Source organism: Atractosteus spatula, chromosome 5 (assembly GCF_055471065.1).
Source record: "Atractosteus spatula isolate fAtrSpa1 chromosome 5, fAtrSpa1.hap1, whole genome shotgun sequence".
Taxonomy (NCBI): Eukaryota; Metazoa; Chordata; class Actinopteri; order Semionotiformes; family Lepisosteidae; genus Atractosteus; species Atractosteus spatula.
The window spans coordinates 63,267,563-63,286,192 of record NC_142710.1 but is presented as its reverse complement, the minus strand read 5'-3'; the positions used below and the strand labels follow the sequence as shown (position 1 = coordinate 63,286,192).

The following is an 18,630-nucleotide window of genomic DNA, read 5'->3' as shown; positions in this document are numbered from 1 at the left end:
CCAGTATTTATCATTAAATTTGTCATCTGCGCATCACTTCAAATCCCAGTTCTACTCATTTTGCTCCTTGTATAAATTTCTTCAGCCCAACACAGCTCACTGTCTGTAAAGAGTGACCCATGGGCCGAGCTACTCAAAACGCCGGGTTTCGCTTCTGCTTCCAGCGCCGAACTTGTTTATGGGTGGGTGAATTTCCCTTTCGACCTGCTGGACGGAAGAATTCGTTCTGAGTAAGAACATTTCTGAGCAAGTTTTTCAGTCGGAGCCGCCGCAAGCTTCCAACGGGGAACTGAACTTTCACTGAACTCTAAAAAAAAAAGTAGCTGCTGAGAGATGAAGAGTAACATGGATGTGTAGCACCTTAAGCTGTGTCCTGCCATAAGCCGTTGCTAGAGGTCTCCTCCTTGGGCACGTGTTCCAACACTTTTCTTGAAGATGGTTCCATGAGTCCTTTTTGTTCAGCCTTGGCACTGCCATAGGTACTGTAGAACTGTATTTGCTCATTCAGGCAAACGACTCATTATTATAGTTTGAGAATTTTTTCTGTTAGTTCGGATGAAAGCAATCCTCAAGGCTTAGATATGTACCCCCCTGCCATGTGCAAGGTACATTTGCGATAGGGGATTATTTTCATGCTTATGCTTATGGTAAGACTGGCAGTATGTGATTTAACAGTGCGTTCGTCCACCTGGGAAAATCACAAGGGGATATAAAGAGGCATTGCAAATTTGCAAAGCCCTCTGGTTGAAGTCTATTTATGGTTTCCTGTCAACACTCTCCATCAAAATTTCCCCACTTCATATCTACCCTGTTATTTTTAGTTGAGACTACAGTATGAAAGACTTCACATTTTCGCCAGGCAAAACAGCTTTTCTTCTGAATATGTAATTACGTATAATTCGGTCTTCTGATTTTCGATTTAAAGCTTTCGACCTGGAAAATATTTGTGTATCGGTAACATGTATTTTTCTAAAGCGGATTTGTTTTCAAGGCTCGGACTCGGACGTGGAATCTTCCTCTGACGCTTCAGTAGTTAGCTCGTCATTCGAGAAGGCTGCGATTCCCTGCTTTATCCAGCAATCAGAATGTGACCTGGATCAATCCTTCTCTTTAGATGAAATAACTGAGACTAATAAATTAATGCAGTGGCAAGTCCTCGGGGTCACGATGGATTCTCCTCTGAATCTTTCAAGAAATATTCTTTACAGTTATCACCCCTCTCGTGGACAGTTTTTACATTGTAAGATTTTGTGCATTGGTCCTTATCCATTTCTGGACCTCTGACTTGTCACACATTACCCAAGTGATCCTTCATCCCTTATTGTATTGGTTGGCATAATTGTTGGCAGTATTTCACTGAGAAATGTGGACTCCCAGTTCCTTGGCATTTACTGTAGCTTCCCTGCTGGCTAGATGCCTTGGTCTCTTACATGCCTTGCACAAGAAATGTCTTGAAAAATGAGAAATTAAAATAAAACAAATAAGGAACACCTTCCAGTGTTACACTCATATATACAGTATATGTAATACAAGATGGCAGTTTTCCTGTTTATTCCACTTTGGTAGTGATCCAGGACATTTTGTAAGCTCTAAGTTATTAATTCAAGCTTTGTTATCCTCTTGTCACAGCCCAATAAAAAAAATACAAGAAATGCAAACATTACCAACAGAGAAGACTATACAATAGTGTTATTATATTGTACTGCATAAGGTTTCATTCAAAAAATTCCCTTGATCCACACATTGCAACACAATTATTTTCTTTTTATTTGATTTTTTTCTGTTAATGTGTGTGTATAGTAAGTTGCCCCCATCCCCGATATCCTGTTTCCTTACATTGTGAATTGATTTATTTCTGATCAATGTCATTTGTAAGACTCAATAAAAACAATCGGTTTTTGCAGTCTGTTTTTGAATTCCCATTGCTCAAGTTTGCAGCCGAACAAAGTGTTAAATGGAAACGGTGACATTAGTGTTAGTGTTCATCATCTGATGTTCAATTTAGCTAAAAAAAACAGAAATAAACTGAAAATGATGTAACTAAAAAAATGACTTATAACTGAAGCATTCTGGCAGTATTTTCCCTTCATGTTATTTGTACAAGCGATTTCTTACTGTTGTTACTTTAATTCTTAACGAAATCCAGTTTATTTGGGATAGCTTCAGGCTTGTGTGTGTGGTATTATATACTATATACAGTATGTTTTTTGACTTACAGTATCAATTAAGTTTAGCATTCAGCAAAGGCTGAATTTGAACTGAATCTGTGACAAAGCAGAAATATTTCATGAAAAGCCCTCCAGCTATTATTTTCTCATAAAGACTGAAATCCAAAGAGCGTGAGGTTTCTTCGTATTCCATCGAGCTTATCCAGTCATAGGAAATTATTGTTCTGCTTAAACATCTTAAAAGTGTCAATCTCTAATTGTTCTCTTAGAGCAAATTTTGGGTTTTTACATCTCCACTCCCTCCCAAGATTTTAATTAGCTAAGAACAGAACCACAGTATTATTTTTTTTATCTACCACAGTGCATATTTTAAAGATTTGAAAGAACTTGAAGTAATTAGAATTTAAGACAAATGAGTGACGTGCACAAATTGCATGTTAGTATTCTTTGCAAGCTACCCTAGGTTCCGGCACTGAAAAGAATTGTTGCAAGTTTTTCCAAGTCATTTAACATTTGCTAAAGAATTACAATTATCTTTTAAGCGATCTGTCTTTGTACGCAGAATTGCATGTTGAGGTGATTACCCATTTCCCTTTCTTTTTTTGGAAGGTTATTTCTCTGTTTATTGGAAGTTCAATTTAACTGAATGTACAGTATATCTTTAAAATGGAACAGGGTCATGTTTTGCCTGAGTACGCAGATTTATTGTTCCTTACTTCTATAGTGGATTATCTGAAAAAAAAAATTATTAAAACATTGTCTCCTTGTGTTTTGGCTAGTCCAGCTAATTTAAATCAGACCATTTTTTTGGTTGTGTAGGCAGTGTCATTGCAGAAGCTGTAAAGAGGTGAGAAGGGTGCAATTAAGTCTAAACCAGCTGGATTTATTTCTCTAGGAAGTGACTAATAATAATGTCGAGCTGTTCAGCAGCAGGCAGTTCCTATGACTTTGGAATACGAAGTAGAACTCAGGAGTCTTACAGCTACTTTACTCTGCAGCCTTTAAGAAGCATCAAAGATTTCCTGGAATGGTACCAGTCCGTACAAGGTTTAGGTCTAGGAAAAATATGATAATATGTACAGTAAACAAATCACTTTATTTTTACATCTTCATGTGGTTGTGATAAAGAATGTGTTTTACTGCTGGCAATTTTAAATAGGAAAACCGAAGCCATTTATATATGGGTTGCATTTTTATCACTTGCATGTTTGTGTAAGAGAAAATGACAGGCTCTCAGTCAGTATAGTATCTATAATAAAGTCTTAGCTGTTTCCTTTAGGCTGAGTATGAAGTAAATCCTCACTGAATAAATCTGTCTGACTGGCTGGGCTGTTTTTGCTTAAGTGTGGCAGAACCAGACAAATGTTATTAACTTTATTCATCCCACATTCCATGTAATGTTACTTTGCAGCAGTGTATGATCATTTTACTACAGTAATACTGTCCTGGTGTCATTTAGTCTTGCTTCTTTAATCTTGCTTCAAATTACACTTCAAAAGATATGGCTGCCCTATCTGTCAGGCCAATAATCTTGTTGAGCAAATAAAATATTCCCACTTGACATCCAAATGGAGGCATTTAATTGATGTGTACGTTAGCCTAATTCAGAAAAAGAATATTAAATGTGGTGATTTCTACATGAAAGGTTGACAGCAAAGGGCTTTACCTCAAAGACACTTAAAAGACTTGTCCTGGCAGAAAGCTTTGAGCAGCAGTTTCTGATCTGCATTTCTCAGGCAGCAGTTTTTTAAACCATTTTTAATATGAACATATAGCAAATTAAATAAATTAAACTGGTGTTTATGAATAATCAGAAATAAGTACAAATCAGATTTATTTTATTATGAATGCAATAAAGTATTGCATTACTGCGGTATCTGTACTTAGGTGGCATATGGATTATGTTCAATTTTATTAATTTAATCCCGAAGCCTACTGTATGTGCATAAATTTAGGTTTAAAATATAATTTGTAGGATAATTTGTTTCAATACCATGCATTGATGGAATATGTTTAGGCATCCTCAATCCTAAAGTAATCAGTTAGTATAAGTTTTACATACACCTTATGTAAATAATTAAAAACTAGAACATAGCAGAGTCTGAGAGATCATCACAGAAACCTTTAGATATTCAATATAAATCTAAATTAGTTCCCACTGACAAATCAGATGACTCATGATGTATTTCACAGTGTTCTTTATATCCTTCTTCATACATTACTAACATTCATGTTTGTTACTGTATGTCATGCAACATATACTGTATATATAATTGCAATAGATATAAGCTACAGTGTGGGACTTGCACTTTAGTTTCAGATGCTATAGCAGTGTAAGTGTATTTATAGTTTATGGCCTGTTATTGATCCTGAAATTTGGAGTTCAGGCTCCACAGTCTTCGTCTTCCACACACCTGAAGAAGACTCTGCAGTCATTGATCATGTCATTATCCACTGCTTCTTATTTTTGTTAGTTTATACCATAATCCACCAGCAATCTGATAACGCTGGCTGTTTAGCACACCGCCTGTCATAATCTATCCCCTGAAAAATACAGTTTTAAAGGTTCTGTGTCATCATTCAGTCACAATGTGGGTTTGTATTTAGTGTGTTCTATTGTTTCTCACAAATATATTGCACGTGAATTTATGCCAAAATAGCACTGTGGTAGGATAAGTGATATTGAGTCCGGTTCTGAGGCACAAGCAGCTGTTCACTTTTAAATGAAGCTGACATGCAAACGTTTTGAGATTGACTTGACATTGTAATGAAATGAGATTTTCTATAGAAAATCACAATCAATGGCAAGAAAGCAAAAAAAAGCATTCTCACAATTAGTGTTTGTAGAACAAACCAATTAAGGACACAGGCTAGTAAAAGCCACACTGAAAAGTGCGAGTCTAATATTGACTTAATTTAATTTGTCGTACAAGATGGAGGGAACAAATTCAATTAAACTGTTCTGCATAATTAATAATTCTTAAAATGTGTTCAATCCCTGCTGAAATGTATTTAACCTAATCTGCCGTGTTATTGTCTTTGACAGATTTTCATTTCACTTATTGATAAACACTTCAAAGGCGTTTGCTGATGAATGGCCTGTTATTTGTTGTTTTGACTTGTTCGTCTTCCTTCCTTGACATACTCTAATTATCACTATGGGATGGAAGGTGGATAGCTGTGAGTGGTGTCAGAGTCAGAAACATGACGTGCAGAAAAGAAACTGCTTTTGTAATGTTGTGGTTAAACCCAGTCAAGACTAATGAAAAAACAAGCATGTGGAATTACAGTTTTCTCTTCATCAGCGCCCTGAAACATTCAAATGATGTCAAGATGACAGAGGTCCTGCTCTGGGTTGGGGGGCTCACTGTGCTGAAGCTGGAAAGGCCGTTACAGGCTTTTTAAACAGTGGGCTTTCACCTTGTTGGTGTCTGGGGCTGTAGAATGCCTTCGGGAGACATAACGACCTTGGTTGCCAAGAAACATCTTCATTATTGGACATAGAAGACAGTAGTACTTCTGGATGACAGGCCTTTCCCATTTCTCTAATGATGCCTTGCAGCTTTTCCCTTGATTAAAATAAAAAATGATCCTTTTCGAGGGTATTGCCTTACAGGAGGAAAGATACACTTTTAGAATTTTAGATATATTCCAAATGAGCGGTTGTGCAGTCAGATACAGAAAAGGAAGGTACTGTAAGTTCTGTATGTTGCACTAAGTATGAATGCTTACTTAAATGAGGACAGGCAACATCAATTATTGTGACAGCACTGGAACACTGATTTAATGAGCAATTGCTCAACGTCCCACCCTGCAGAGAATAAGTGGATGTTTTCTAATGATCAATGCTGAATTTTTAGTCTTTGGTGTATATATAATAGAGACATATCAAGGTCAGAAAATATGGTGCTATTAGAATGGTGCTTTATTAAAAGACAGGCCTTCTGGCACTGCTGAGGAGTACAAATGTCTGTCAAGCAGTATTCATTCCAGTAGCAGATGAGTCTTGGCTTGGTAAAGGGTCTCTTCAGTATATTTTTACCTTGATCTATATTTTTCCATCTTGACCTTTATATCGTCTTGTCAGAGCCTGAAACTGGTGAAGGTTTATTGAGTACCGTAAGTTCAAGATGATCATTGCACTTGTGGTTTATTTTTGATGAAATCTCAGATATGTATAATGTAGTAAGAAGAAGGGTACAGTATTTAATTACTGGCTAGAGAAATCAATTAACATAATCTTTGTGAAGCAAAAGGACATTGACTAGCTGGGTTTTCCAGACTTAATAAAAATGTTATTGTCAGTAACATACAAAAAGTTATCCAGAGTATGGGAACCTTAACCCCTTTATAATGTTTTCACAGAGTGACAGAAATATTCTGCTTCAAGTTTCAAATGGAATGGATTACAGAAGGTACAGCCAGTGTATTTCTTGTATAGAAATTAAATTAGTGACTTTCATTAATGTGACTTTTTACCCCCAAATCTGATGTAAAATCAAATAGCTGTAACTCTACCAATGTATTATATGTTCTGACTTTGGTGTGCTGGAAGGGTTCAATTATGTACAGGATGGTGCTTTTGTAAGGCAAGATTTGTTCTCGGATGGCAGGAACCTAGCCTTATGGGTGTCACTTGAAGAGCGCCCGATCTGTCTCTGCCCCCTCCAGTAAGTGTAGTAAATGAGGGTGACCCTGTGTGGGCTTGCTGTTGGAGTCGGAGTCTGTTCAAGCACCAGTTCTGCTTTAGGGTCAAAATGTTCTTTCTGAATTATTCACTGTGTCTGAAGCAAAAGAGCATTGCTTGCTTTAATTGCCTTGTGTCTAACATCACCATATGTTTAATATCAAGAAGGTAATCTTACTGCCCTATGTAATCATGACTGCAGAGGCAGTAACTCTAACTTGAAAGTATATCCTCCTGGCAGTGACCATAACAGTTGCAGGAATTTAGCTGCTTTAAAAGGCATAAACACTTGTTTTTCTATTGACTGAAACTATGGAAAATTAGAATATTGGGACTAGGCTGTCTAGTTTTTGGTAGCATGTAGATGTAAATAGATGTAAGCTATTTTCTACCTTAAAACACAATAACTAACACCTGAGTGTCCATTCTGAATTCTGTCCTCAGATGTGTATGAGCAGACTAATAAAGTGATTTTTTAAATTTAGATTTTAAGGATTGCAGACAATATTTCACTGCATTTCAGTAGACCAATATATTGTCAGGAGGGATAAAACAAGTTGTACATTTCCAGAATAATCTATCACCCGGAGATTACTGAAACACTGTGGAGCTGCTAATAAGTGTAGAGAAATTTATGCCACCAAAGAATGAAGAGTGCCTGCGTGTACTTCTTCTAAGTGCACCTTACTAAAGCTAAATCTCTGACTCCACTTAAGGGGGCATTTATTTGGAATAATGCCTTCAGTGGGAAATGTATGAGCCATCCTGTCGCAGAAGTGGTCTCAGAAATGCATTAAACAATTTGGAAGTCTATTTTGAAAGAGGCAAAGTAATAGAGGAGTATTTAAGGGCTTTGTTGTCTTAATAGTCTCTTTGGAAGAGAAACGTGATCCTGTACTCTGTATAACCCCATTCAGTGCAGCACTTCCGGAGCAGCACTAATTATTATGGATGATTTCGTGATAGCAGATGATTCCTGGACTGAATGAACAAATGAAGGCACTGCCTCTACAGCCTGTATTGTGCAGTGACAAGCCTTTTGAATTGTGCTTCCTCAAGAGTGTGCTTTTGCCAAGTGTACTGTATAATTTGCTTATTTTGACAGAGTTTAGTTAATGTGGCATACTTTCCATATTCATTCCATGTTTCTGCTGCACACTCTAAAAATGTTCTTTTTGAGTCAGACAGAGGACATCTCAGGAGAATCCCGATCATTCTGTAAAGCAGAAACCTAAGGTTTAGCTTGCAAGAAAAATTGTCATTTTGTTGACTTTTTGTTTTTTGGCAGCGCAGCTCTGATACTGCTGCTGAGTGTTTTGTTGACTTTTGGGTTCGGCAGGTCTGAGGAGTGTCCTTGAGTTAATAGAGTTGATACCAAAACCAATACAGAATTGACAGGGACGAGGGCACTTGATAATTTGGAAGTAACGGCAGGGTGTTTACCATGTTACACTAGTGCTGACTCATTTTGGAAACGCCCGCAGGACCTGTATGAATAGATCGACCAGCCCATGCCTGTGTACGTTCGAATCAGTCACAGCATTTCACTCAAAGTGGTATCAGCGTTGTGAAGAATACTGTAGATGTACAGTTTGCTTAATGTTGAGCTTATGCACGGTAAATTTGCTCGCCACATTTGTCAAGGATGTAGCGTACTCGTAAAATGAACTGACTTTGCTTTTTCATGGTTTCTAACAGTTTGTATCAAGTTGTACTCTCCATCATTTGCCTTTCTTTTAACTTGATTCATACTGTAGATTTTATTGTATGATAAATCCATTTTACAAAGAAAGAGGTCTGTAACACCCTTTTGTCACAGATCACTGTATTAATTAATGTTCTGATAATAGGGAGCCTATCGGAAACAGTCAAGTGCTGAATGGGATTTTTGATAGCCTTTTACTGCACAAAGGTATTCACAGTTCCCATTACAGTGATGTCTGTTGACTCCAGAAGTTCAGGACCGGGTTTGCAGAGCAGGTTTGGCAAGTATGGAGGTGATTATTTTGCTTCCTTGGCAACTGTGGTTATGGAAGTGTGTGCAATGCAGGAGGAGAATAAGGAAAAGGAAAGGGCCATAGTCCCAGCAGGGTGTTGTAGACAGTAGAATGGAGCTTTGACGTGTCATTTTGGGACATCACAAGGCAGGAGGAATGGATCTCTTTACACTTTAGACACTTTAATACAAACTTGACAACGTGCTGCAAGGTGTAAGTGACATTCTTCTCTGCTTCTTGAAGTTAATTGTGTAATCACGCGTTATCAAAATACGGTGGTTTCGCCTTCTGGTTGTCGGAATACTCCGTCTCCCTACTGGAAAATAATTAACTATCACATTTATTGAGAACTGTGTGTATGGAGCTTGATTACCGTGAGAAAAAGAAATCTTTGAAACCAAAAAATAGAAGTGAAGTTGTAATCGTGCAAGCAGAAACATTCAATAATTATGTATTGCGTGTTCTTTAAATATTCAGTTGGGTTATTACTTTTCTGTATATCAAGATCTAATCTTGGAAAAGAACATTTATTCAGGTGTTATGCAAAATTAACATTGTATTTGATCAAACATATGTTTATTTTTAGACTGAATTAATTTTGACAACATACTGTAGGCTCAAAGGAGGAGCTATGTCAGTGTGCAGGTTGGAAAGGAACAAGTAGAGGTTAATCCTACACTGAGAAGCAGAGAAAAAGAAGATTTGTGAAATGTTGTTCTTTCTACTTTTCATTACTTTTCATTTCTCATTAACATTCTGTTGTTAACCTATGCATGTTTATGCCATGCATGAAACTTTGCAGCAGATATGCCAGAATCTATGTGCTAAAAATATTAGGAATACAGTTGTATGCAGGTTAATGGTTTTTCCAATACAGCTGAAATGATAAGAATTACTTATTATTTATTAACAAGTATGGGATTGCCAATCTGTTTCATTGAAAGAAAAAAATAGCAACTGTCTGTGAGATATTTAAGCAAACTTGGCATGTGGGTATTTATCAGTGGAGCTCATTAATTGTGCCTAAAGAAACTGCATGAATGTTTTCTTTTTCTGTAAAGCTTAGACAAGGTCTTTATAAATAACAATGGAGACTTCCAGTTTTAGATGATATGGTTTTATTTAGCTGAGTAGGCATCAGTTGAAAAACCCTGCAGTTAAGTTGTGTACTGTAAGTGTTAACGAATACAATTTAGCTGTAGAAGTCCTTGAAATGATTGAATACAGACTGAATTGAGTGATTTTTTGTTTTCTTATTTGGTATACTTAAGCATCTTTCTCATGTCTTTAATTAAATTATTTGCTTTTCATTTTAATACTGTTTTCCTGCTGTGGTGTTGATTCTCAAAAAGGAGGTATCATCCTGCAGTGCTACTGATTAGTAGAAAATATTTATAGTGGACTTGAACATTTGAATAACCGTTGGTGAAACAATATACATTTGCACAGAGCTGGGTTAAGGTATAAGGCTCTTGTGAAAACTTTACTCCACTTATTTCCCTATTCAGTGTTTGTGATCTGTATTTGCATACAGCTGTGTGTTCCCTGCGTTTCTCCGTGGCAGCTTATTCAGAAATATTTCTTAATGCAGAAATGATAACCTTGGATTTTAAAGTGCTGATATGAATCTATAGATATCATATTAAATAACCTTGTACTTATCATGATCCCTGTACAATTTAATCCGATTCTGAGTTTTCCAAAAATGTACACCCTGGAGAGTGTTCTTAAATGATTTATTAATTCAACCTTTTCTGCATTTGCGGATCACTTAACTACAGTAAATATGTCTCACACAAGGGGTGTGCCAGATGGAAATGGTTGCTGTAAAACAGAAAACAGTGACGCATGCACCACACATAGAATAAAAAGACAAAAAGAGCTACAAAAGATCCTTTAAAAATGTGACATACTTACTACTTGATTTATCCAAACCACAGAGCATTTGTCTGACCTATTTTCTTGTATCACAGCCATGTTTACATCACATACAGTTCAAATGCATTACTACTTCAGTGTTCTGCACTTTTCCTTTATGTGATTATTTAAGAGGCCATTCATTTACAAGCACGTTAACCAGTTCATTTTAATGACCTTAATGTGTTATAATGTGTTAGAATATGATACAGTCTGAATTTTCCAATAAAATGTTTAAAATTACTTACTGTCTTCTCTTTCACATCTTACTATAGAAATCGAACTTCTGTTTAGTGCCAAAGTAAAACTGAATCACATAATTTGTTCTATCTGACGGTAAAATTGTGTCTAGAAAAAGCTTTAAATGCATAGAGCTCAGGGAAGCTTTTAAAAAATCATTACTGCAGGCAACTCCTTCAGTGTTGGCTACACCATCGATCGCATTCATGTTTCCTTGCTCTTATCTGGAAAACGACTGCAGCATTTTTAGAAATGAGTGTATTTGTAAAGATTACTTGCTCAGTCTTTTAAGAAACTACTGATGCTTATAATATGGTGTTTGACATTACGCCAAAATCTCTAGGGTTTATGGTGTGTAAAAGTTTTTTTTTCACTCCACAAGCAGGCATTAACTCCATTCTCTTAATGGATTAATTTAAGAAACAATATACAATAGGAAGCTAATTATTTAATGTCTCTTAATGTTAATATTCAGATATATCCGTATAGCTCATTATTGTAATGTAATTATTCTTTTAACTCTGCAATGGTTATTTTTTTTAATAGTTTGGATCAATGGCTTTGTGTTTTCTACCAATTTACTTAAGTTTTGTTCTTCACTTCAATTTCAATAAAGTCAGGACTTTGTGCTGCACAGTCAGTCTTGTGTGTGTCAGCTGCAGTACAGTATGTGTTTAATGCTTTTCAAGTTAGCAAGAATATCACAAAAACTGCTACATTGTGAGGAGAGTTTTTGCCAAAATCCGATTCCGGCAATGCATAAGCATGCAAAAATACTTTAAGAAAAACAGCATTGCAGACCTAGTAAAAAGTATCAATTACGATTCTCAGAAATGAACTTTGAGATCTAATACAATATGATGATAGAAGAAAGCTTTTTATTATTTATTCATTTTGTTCACAGTTTCAATGTGACTTGGATAGAGAAAATATTAACTCTCTTAAATTCTCATGAAGAATTGCAGAACTGTCAAAAGACATTGCAAAAAAAGAGAGTGCTCTTCTGAATAGCCTTCCTACATAAGCAACTCAAATGAGGTGAATATGTTATATGGATGGTAGCCATACCTTTGACGTTCTTCAAATAAGTATAATATAACTTTCAAAATCATTGCGTTATGTCTTTTTCATGCGTACAGAAACCGTGCCTAGAATGAACTACTAATAGACTGTTTGTATTTCCAGGTTGCTCTCCTGCAGCACTGCAGATTAAATGTGGCTCTGCTGACTCACGTTCACTGTTGGAGGTTAAAGGGGCCTTGTATCCGCCCCCTGCCAGGCCATGTGTGCAGAAATCAGGGAAGGACCTCATCTCCAGCACTGCTGCAGCCAAGAACCCGCCTGCACAAAAACCTCAAGGTACGGCTCGTTTTCAAACACTTCCCCCCTCTTGTGTCCCACTAAACTCAAACCTACTTGGAAAATCCTGTTCCGTTGCCCACATTCCTGGTGTGCCTACACAACCATTACCTTTGCGGACTCTTTTATAACATCACTTTATTAACCCTTTACAATTTCTTGCATTAGGAATCTGTCTTTTCACATACCCCAGCTTGCTCTCCATGAGACACACAGACAGGGAGAGAAACTGGGGTCAGAGCGCAGGGTCTCCCATCGTACGGCGCCCCTGGAGCAGTTGGGGTTCAGGGCCTTGCTCAGGCTGCGGGATTTGAACCGGCAACCTTCCAGCCACAGGCGCAGATCCTTAGCCACAGAGCCACCGCTCCTCTTTATAAATGGGGTGTTGTGAGTTCTGAACCATTTTGGATCTCGGCTGGAAAGTCAGCTTCTTTATTGCCGGTAGAAGGGTGGCAACCTATTTTAGTCAACCGTTCAATTCTTATTGGAAACGTCATCTAACACCAGTCTTGTGTAAATGATGTTTGTCATGTGTCTGGCTTTTTGCCATGCATATTGCCAGAATGTATAAAGGAAAACTAGTAGTGCATGTCCTACTGAGGGGGAAGAAGTCTGTGTGTACAAAGCAGAATATAATTAGAGTCTCCCTGTCTGCTAAACATGATCCTCCCATCACCATGGAAACGACAATGTATGAAGCCATCCTCCAGGGTGACTGTGGAAGTCATTAAGAACTCAGTTTGCTTCCTGTTAAGCAAAAACTACAGTGTGTCTGTGTGCTTAAAACCTGCTTTTCAAGCATATGTTCTTAAAAAACAAATTTAACATTAAACGATAGCATATTTTATTTTATTTCATTCATGCTCTGACTGATCCAGACATTGTTTTGAAATAGCGCTACATAGTGCATAGTGTTGGTTAATGCTGGAATTGTGTGAAAATTATTTTAAGATCCCCTAACCACCTGTCAACTTTTCTGAATGTGTGGGTTGGTAAACACTCAGTATTTTCACATCATCTAAACAAAGTTCTCTTCCCTGTGTGGACTTCCGCAAAATTGTAAATACGTTGTCATGGGTACTGCTTACGTAGATGTTTTTTAATTTTTTTTTTGGGGGGTGGCACAATGCATATTTCCAAATAATAGCATAGAATATATATATATAAGATTTTAGATAGAGGAAAAGAATCATTGACCAATTAGTTGAACGAGTTTCTAAAACCCATAGCATGAACCTGGGTAAATTACAACTCTACTATATAGAATTTTTTTTCAGTAGTACAGCCAAAGAGGAAGGAAATGGCAGAAAGAACCACAGTGAAAGCTTTATTGTCATTTATGTGAGCTAGTTCCTGAAAACTATCTTTTTTTAAAATATTTTCTCTTCCGAACTGTTTCACAGGTGCAAGGAATTTCCTTGTCCCTCTTTTCTCAGCTTCTCGTACCACTGCGCGTTTCGGGTAAAGACTTTTTGACCGAAGAGAAAAATAATGCAATGCCATAACTTCTTGCGATGCTTCTCTTGCGTGCGTGTATCTGTGTCTGTGTGTGCGCGCAAACCACATTGACTTACAGCACACATTGCAGCATCCTGTTTAGGAACAAGGAAGAAGCAGTCTGCATTTGGTGTTCACAGGTCATAATTTTCTACAGCTGCACATTTTTCTGTATTTTTTTTTTAATTCTCGGTATTTAATACATCTCTGTTTGGACTAGTGCTGTTCTGAGGATCTGGAAAGATGGAATCTTCGTCCCTGGGTGGCGAGTGAAGCGTTGGGACATCTTGACTTCGGCAGTAAAGGATGCTGTGCAATATTTTGTCTTTTTAGTGCCTCCTAAGCCCGTTCACCTGCAGAGTTTTGGTCAGGAAAGAAGACCCAAGTTCATCCCACCACCTCCATCCAGACCCCTGCCCTCCAAACCTCTGCCGAAGCCAAACAAGAGCCCTGTCTCTGCAGGGAAGGAGGAAAACAAACCAGTAAAGAGTGTTTGCTTGCTCATTGAGAAGTTTGAAAACTCCAGGTAATGCTGTTTGCTTTGTTTAAGAACACGGTTCATTTACAAAAGCGAATTTAAAGCATGTTCTTAATTACCTCTGTGTTTAAATGAGAATTAGGTGCTTTTCTTTTGTATTTGATTAATTTTAGATTGTTGCCATTCATCTAGAGCTAACCATTTGTTTCCTCTTTCAAATTACAAATGTTAATTCTGAATAGTTGCTCTAATGATTTCCAGAGGGGCCTTTGACGTTTTTTGATGCAGAACAGTCTTTCATCTTAATTTGACTAAAGTGTTTCTGAAAATATGAATGTGTCAGTTAAGCTGGAGACAAAATAGATATTAAAATTAAAACTAAAGTTGTTTTCCCTTAAATAGACTTTTGAGAACATTTAAAATTCTGAGAGAGAATTTATAGAGCAGATTTTCTGCAGGAGAAAAATGCTTTGTGTTGGTTTTTTGTTTGTACTCATGGAAGTTAAATGAAATTGTGTGGTAAACACACACGCTTTCCCTCTCATTGTTATCTACAAACACAGAAGGTAATGTTAAAAATGGACAATACTTTTCAATAATAAAAATGGAGAAGGTGCTTTAGTGAAATTATGCACCCCTGTAGAAGTGTGAGAATCTCATCATTGGGAACAGACAATATAAGGTACTGTTCAGCTAGTGTAAATAATTACTGTATAGTCTAAAACTTCAAAACGAAGTACACTGAAACAAAGATTGCCTTTTTATCAGCCCTAGTAGTAGGTAAGCCTAAATATCAAAACCACTGACAGCATTTTTTTTTTGCTTGCTTCTAACAAACAGGTCAAATGGCCTACTTTTTTCCCAACATTTTGTTTGGTTATTTTGTTCTTTAAAGATCAGTATATACTTTGCTATTGAGTAGAATCTATTTTCGTTTCAGAATTCCTATTTTTGGAATTAATAGGAGAACCCAACTACATCTCTCTTTTAACATGGATACTCCCCAGGAGTCAACGGACCAGCTGGGTACAGAATCTGATCGACAGGGGTCTGGTAACTGTTCCACGGCAGATAAACTTGCACTTAACGTTTCGGAAGCAAACTCCGATGTCGCAGAACTCTCGAGTTTCAGCGAGCTGCAGATCGGCGATTTAGGCACGTGCGAATTAAAAACCGACGGGGACTGTTCCTCCGCTGGCCGGACTGAGGACTCACGTGCGCGTGACAATCGAGACTCTGCCTTGGAGCACAACGGAAATGGCAAAATTCCCAACAGGGACAGCGGCATCGACAGCCCCTCCTGTAACGTGGAAGGAGAGGGGTTTCCGAACGAGGAGGCCATCGATGAGGAGATGAGCGAGAGTCTCGCGGAGAATGAAACGGAGGCCGAGATGGAGAGCGGGGCGAAGGAGAGCTGTGCTTCGTCCGTGGACAACCACAAGAGAGACTCCACTCAGGACGAGGAGGACAGCGACATGGACGAGGGCAGTAGTGAGGAACAGGAAACAGCAGAAGTGCCAAAAACAGAGCAGCCAGACGCATCTAAGGTAAGACTTGCTGAGAACGTGGGTGGCAGGTGCCAGCCTTTCAAAATAAAGATATTGATTATGGATGTTTTATTCATATTTCACACCTTTTTAATCCAGGGCTAATAAATAAGTTCTAGAGTAACTTTACAAAGTAGCTTTTTGAAGTCTGGAACAAGCTACCAAGTTGAAACCTATATCCTGGCTTCTTTCCAAAAACAGCTGGTTGAGATCCTGGTGTCAATCAGCTACTAACTAGCAAAGGTGTGATGGGCCAAATGGTCTCCTCTGGTTTTGTAACCTTTCTTAAGTTTTTTAAAGTCTTAATAAAGCACTACACATATTAATGTGTAGTATTGTTGGATGATCATCATGTACATACCAGCTTATGTCCCATCCAATTTGTTTAGTGTTATGCAAAGATAACTCTTAGGATTCAAAAGAATGGAGTATTCTCTGGAATGTAGAATGCAGATGTTTTGGTGTTTGGTACATTGTACCACCCTGCACAGAGATCAGCTCGAACACTTCAGCTGTGCCCAGGATACCCTGCACATCACTGTGCAGGCACTCTTACTCCCAAATTGATGTGGCTTTTACAGCTCATTGTTCACCTAACACTTGCTGTGAACCTGGTGCTGTGGAATTCGTAAGCAATAAACAAGCAACAACAGGCCTGATTTCCATCATCAAGTTTTAGAATTCTTTCCAAAGTACGGTGGTATATAAAAAAGACTATTAAATGAGACTTCATGCATTGTTCAAATTTGTCAGTAGCTGACAATCTGAAATTCCCAGGGCCCCGAATGCAAATTGTTGACTTCAGAATAGTCTTTGTATTAAAGAAACACTCCTCCTGAAGAGCTGTGTCACGTGAATAAGTGGATGTGGTGTGGTTATGGTTGAAGACTCTTGCAGTGAACGATGAGGAATTAGATCACGTTGAAAATGCGACAGATTTCAATATCCCTTTGTGTAATCACCATTTATCTACAATGCCTGAGTCTTCTGTACAGGTTGTTAGAAGTCTGAGTATATTTGGCATATAAGCTTTGTCGGGATGGGATATGTTCTGAGCATGCATTGTCTATAGGCTTGATTTGGAATAAAAAAAGGCTTTCAAATGTATTACCATAGGATTTATTTAAAGCAAGTCATGCTTTTGGACTAACTGAAATGTTCTTTCCACCTCTAGCAAAGCAAAAAAAATAAGGTTCCTCATTCTTATTTACAATTGATGTTCAGGATGGTTTTGTCCTTTTAATTTATCATTCTGCCAAATAGCCCGGGTTCGACAGAGTCATTCATATCCCCAAGTACATTTTGTTTGTATTGCAAGATTGTAGATTAAGAGTGCTATGTGGAATGACCAGAAACAGACTTGGCATACGTTGCCAGAGAAATTTTGCTCAGTGTAGGAAAGCAGTACATTGTCAATGCAAAACATGACAATAAAAAATAAGTGTTACCAATGATCTTTATCTTTATACTTTATTAGCCGCTGTTGGAAGGATTTTTGTCTCCGTTATTGAATATTTTTTGAGTTGTGAATAGTTTGTGAATTTAAATTAGGATTTATCGTTGTGTTTAACAATGGCCTCAACATAAGAGCACCCCCAAGTTCCAGTGAAAGGTGATTTATTTTTCACCCACCTCATCCTTGCAGTCTGTGTTTGTATCTGTTATGCTGTGTGTTGAAAATCTGGTTTTCCTTCTAATCTGCCTCTTTCTGGATCTCACAGCAGAACAAACAAGAACGGGACAGTGAGGGTTATAGAGTGTGATCCTTGCCCCCAATGCCTGTTAGTCCATTCAAGTACATTTGTAAGCATGATGTGATGTCAGATGATTATTTTTTCTAATTGGCATCTCAGACAGGATGTGGTTCGGACTCTGTGCCTCATAACATTACAAAGAAGAAGTTATCGTGTTTGCTTCTGTCTATGCTTCTGTCACAGGGTTAGCTATTATCAGGAAGCCAGTCCTCAGCTTTCAGCCTTGCAATGTTTAATCTGAAAGAGGGCTTCATCTTGCATTTCCTCCCATTTCCTCCTTGGCTGACGTAGTTGGCCTCTTGTCTGCCTTTGTGGCCTGGCATAGCTAAACAGGTCATGCCTTTCTGACAGCTGTTTCAGTTTCTTTCGCTAATAAAAAAAATCCATTAGTTCTACCATTATCTGCAAAATAAAAGGGATTGTTAACAGTTCAGTAAAACAATCAATTGCTTCAGATCTATTCATTGAATATCAAGTGGGTATTGAGTAATAGCTGTCTACAGCCCCAGAGTCTGTCTTCCACACAATTATGATTTAAAGTATAAACCTGTAGGATATTCATTTTAATTGATCAGTGAGGTATACATATTGGGGATGACTTCTTTAATTAACATGTCCTGAGCTTACATTTGTTTAATTTATATCAACTATCCAGCATCATTTTGACATCTATGAATGTATGTGATATATTTCAATACAATTTGTACAGTACATATACAAACGTATATGTTTGGTTTACTGTATTGGCCTAAGACACCATCTCGGCAATTTGTCATATTACTGTACATAGAGGATTTTTCTGTTTTAACAAGCTTGTGGATAACTGAACCAATACATTCAGAATGAAACACTCAGTGTAAAGCCATGTCTGTCAGAAACATTATCAATTTGGTCTTTAGCGTTTTTGGGGAAAAAAAGATACACAGCAGCTAGATTTACATTTTCCATGAAAACATTGAAAAAGTTCACAGTCTTCGAGGATGAAA

The 18,630-nt window shown here is 37.6% G+C and overlaps 1 protein-coding gene across 6 annotated transcripts in view; it reads left to right on the top strand.

Annotated features, from left to right (window-relative positions):
• Positions 1-18,630, top strand: part of fgd (faciogenital dysplasia) — a 65,109-nt gene that overhangs the window by 26,228 nt on the left and 20,251 nt on the right. For 4 of the 6 annotated variants that reach the window (XR_016091052.1, XM_088915903.1, XM_088915904.1 and 1 more), the window contains 3 exons: positions 12,195-12,368; positions 14,199-14,391; positions 15,284-15,890. Coding sequence is in view for 5 of the 6 variants with exons in the window: in XM_088915903.1 (XP_088772029.1) it covers positions 12,195-12,368; positions 14,199-14,391; positions 15,284-15,890 (974 nt within the window). In the remaining variant the exon portion in view is untranslated. Of the gene's footprint in view, positions 1-8,943; positions 9,066-12,031; positions 12,048-12,194; positions 12,369-14,198; positions 14,392-15,283; positions 15,891-18,630 lie in introns of those variants that run through there. The other 2 variants (XM_088915905.1, XM_088915907.1) reach the window with 2 other exon arrangements.